At 35.4% G+C, this 3,928-nt stretch overlaps 1 protein-coding gene across 1 annotated transcript; it reads right to left on the bottom strand.

Moving 5' to 3' along the window:
• Positions 1-638: 638 nt before the first annotated feature.
• On the bottom strand, positions 639-2,147 carry LOC140450924 (uncharacterized). Its single transcript, XM_072544607.1, has one exon. The coding sequence runs from the start codon at positions 2,145-2,147 to the stop codon at positions 639-641; it is 1,509 nt and encodes a 502-aa protein (XP_072400708.1).
• Positions 2,148-3,928: the final 1,781 nt, after the last annotated feature.

Genomic DNA, 3,928 nt, shown 5'->3' with positions numbered 1-3,928 from the left:
ATGCGCTTACTGTAGCTCCTAAAAGTCGGGCGTGGTAACTTTTTTAAAATTTGGTCACGTGGAACTTCACCCATGTCTTCTTTTTCTGGCCACTTAAAGGTTTTTTCATCCCTTTTTTGGGCAAATTTGATTTTAAAATCCTCGTTCTTTTTTTCCATTATCTGTCCTACGTATCGATGGACTAAGTTTCTTTCGGAGACAAAGCTGACAATTACCCAATCTTGCACACTCAACTCAAACTCGTCACCTTCTGCTTCCGATTCACATTCACTATCTGTCTCTACTTGCATTTCATCATTAGGATCATATTCAGACTCTGACGATGGTAGTATAATGTCACTGCCCCCCGAACTTGAAGATTCCCTCAAATCCTTAAGTTTTTGTTTAGTTATTCTTTTTAGGGCTCTTATTTTGGCCCTTTGCTCTTTTTCTAATTTTTTCTCTTCTTTAGCCTTAACTTCAGCTTCAAGCGCAAGTTTTTCTGGTGTTGCTGTGAGAATTTTTGTAGTTGCTCGCTTTCTACCCTTTGCTGAAGTCCTGGGCCCGGTTTTAGGGCGGGGTCTAATCATTTCTGGGCTAGTAAACGTGGCAGAAGGGAAAGAATGGTTATTGTGCTCTTTTGATGTTTGTTGTAGCTGTTAATTTTGTGAAGTATCTCCATTTACAGAATGGGATCTAATTATTTGAGGTGTAGTGAAAGTACCAGTAGAAGTAGAAGGCTGATTTTTGTCCTCAATTAGTGTTCGTCGTAGTTGTTGATTATGTGAAATGGATCCACTTGAGGAATGTGGTCTAATAATTTCAGGGGTGGTGAAAGTGCCAGTAGAAGTGGAGGGTTGATTATTGTTATCTATGGCTGGTTGTGCAACATCAAACTGGGATAAAGTGGATTTGTTTTCCGGATCTTCGCGATCAGTAACATACGCCGACATAAAATCTTCATCGGTAAAAATATTGGAATTGAAAGGCCATATACCCGTAACTCTGAATCCACTCTCAATATTACGTGGAGTAAAAGCTAGGGGGAAAGCGTAAGCTAAGCATCCTCCGACTTCATATATTGTAATTGTCCTATCTGGGTGCGCCACCATCCAATCATCACAGGCAGTATTATAAAAACTCTTGAGAGGGCCAAATACAATCGTGTCTAACGCCTGGAACTTATGCGACGTATGTGGTGGTATGGTAAGAAGAACTATTCCGTGTGCTTTGGCATACGTTATGGCTTCCAGACTAACGTGGCTATCGTGATTGTCCATTATGATTAAAGATTTATTGTCGGTAGTCGCCTTTACATGTTTTTGAAAATGTTCCAAAAATTTGACGAAATTAGAAGCGGTCATCCATCCACTTTCATAAACTACGCCGGTGGTCCCTGGTGGGCTATGATCAATCATGCGATCTTGCCAAAGTTTTCGAGGAAAAACCAAAAAAGGCGGTATATGATTTCCAATTGCGTTGATTGCACCACAAAGAGTTACTGTTGGTCCACGTTCCCCTGACGTAATTTTACCAACCTGTTTTGCACCTTTGCATGCAATAATCTTCTTTGGCTTATGGACAGTTGAAAGGCCAGTTTCGTCTATGCTCCAAATTGCTTCTGGTCCAATTCCATTGCTTTCAAGAACTGTCTTTAAATTTATGAAAAATTTTGATACATTGTTTCTGTTGAAGCTAGTTGCTCTAGTAAGACTGGTTGCTTCCCGAGATCGTAGTGATAAGGTCTTCATCCTCTTCAGAAATCCGTATAACCAGTCGTAACTGGCTTGCTTATGTTTATTCCACGAAGCAGGTATTTTTTTATTATTTCTTACGGCAAACTCGTATGCTAGTTCTTTTGCTTGTTTGGTTGTAAGGCCATGGTGTAATTTGCTGGCAACATCTAAATAATCTTTAAACATATTTTCCTCTGCATTTGTAAAAATTTGAGCCTTCTTGTAATCAGGATAATAGGTTATTTCAACATTTTCAGATCGTTGTCGGCGAACGTATCTTTTTAATGTCATAACATTTATTTGATAACGACTTGCCGTTCCCTTGAGAGACGTTCCGGTATTAATAACGTCTAATACAGCTTCTTTTAACTTCTGGCTGTCGACTGGTGTTCTTTTCTTTGCTCCTTCCCTCCTTTTGTATTGACGTGGCATATCTATAAAATAAAAAACACTCATCTATAAGGAGTTTCTGGGAGACTTGATCCCGGGATCACATCTCCCAGATAAGATGTAATCAAGTCTCCCCCAAGACGTCATTTGAATATTTTTGTCTATAAAAATATGACGACAAACTAGAACTCATTGCAAAATGTGCAAAACGTAAACTGAATGATTATAGTGTTAAATAAAAATTATACGAAAAACTCACCTTAACGAATATTAAAGAAAATCAACTTGAAATAATTCTGAAAACACTTCTCGGTAGGGACAAAAAACTTGTAATAAACACGTACTCTTCGTTGTGGATTCTAATACAAACTAAATTAAATGGGATCTTCAGACATACTAACAGCTACGCTTTGTTGCCGGTTTTATAATTTTAGGCTACTTATTTACTGAAATTTTAAAGAGTGATCAAGTCTCCCATATGATCAAATCTCCCTCTTCTCCCCTATACCTTCCACAGTTCCAAAATAGAGATTGTTTCTATCTAAAATGTACTTCTATCCCTAGATATGTTTAGCATCTTCATGTTATCAATATTTTCAAACTGCAACCAAATCTGTTCAAATTTTATTTTTTCTCATTTTTGGGAATAGTTAAAATAAACGTCAATTAGCTTTTTAGTTGATAGAAATTGTTTCCACTCTTCATAATTAAAATTGATGCAATCATTTGTAATTTCAATGTCCCCACAATTGTAGTTACAAAGGTTGGGATAATACAACAACAACAAGAACAGTTAGAGTATTATTTATTTTCAATGTTTTACATAATTATTGATGTTTAAAATGTCAGATTTAAATTATAGTGCCCCCAAGGAAGGGTATCAAATGAATTATTAATTAAAAATCTTTTGTCATCAAAAAGACTTAAACCAATTTTTGTTTGTTCTACGCTAAAAACATGAGAATCTGAACGAATTAAACATTGAGGAATATATTTTTTCGAATTTTGTTGAAGACATTCTATGTATTCGTTAAAGGTAATTTTGTTGTTAATAACTCAATATTTAACTGATTTTTTTACAATAGTATTATCTTCACATTTATATACATTTTAGATCTTAAACGAACAAAATGCGTTATAATTCTACCACTAGCTTCGTCTTTCATTAAACCTGGAACTTTTTTATTATATAGGGGTATATTATATTGATTGTTAGGAGCATAGTCGCTTGTATCAAATCTATGAATATCAGTAAATATAATTTCTTTATACAAGTCGTTACATTTAATTTCAAATGTAAAACTATCTGTATTTCCTTGAGAAAGTGGCGTCTCCAAGCGACTATTTCTTGTGTTTCTATTAATATTGAATTTCTACCCTGTTCCCATATATAAAACCCATGTGAAATAGTCTTCTCAATGTACTCTTAGAAAAATTCGGAAGATGCTTCGTTTCGTTAATTTTTTCTGGTACTACGTCAAGGGTTTGAAGGAATATTGTCCATAAAAAAACCGTGCACTACTTGTCTTAGTATAGAGCGAGTTACTTCAATGCATTTATTCTCAGGGCTATTCGAATAACTTTTTTTTCTTATGGGAGACTCCAGTCTTTATATAAGGACCATCAAGCTATCGAGGACACATGAGCGGAATTCAATTTGACCTACGTAATATTTTTTCACCCATTTTTTACTAATTTATTACCACCCTAATAATTTTTCACCACCAAACCAACCTTAAGGGGAGCGATTCTGCTGGCTTAAGGTTCAAGCTAGCAGAATTCAAAAAAAAAACTTTTTGTTAATGGCATATTTTTTCACCCAT

The sequence above is a fragment of the Diabrotica undecimpunctata genome, chromosome 9 (genome assembly GCF_040954645.1).
Source record: "Diabrotica undecimpunctata isolate CICGRU chromosome 9, icDiaUnde3, whole genome shotgun sequence".
NCBI classification, from domain to species: Eukaryota; Metazoa; Arthropoda; class Insecta; order Coleoptera; family Chrysomelidae; genus Diabrotica; species Diabrotica undecimpunctata.
This window is presented reverse-complemented; position numbering and strand designations above follow the sequence as displayed.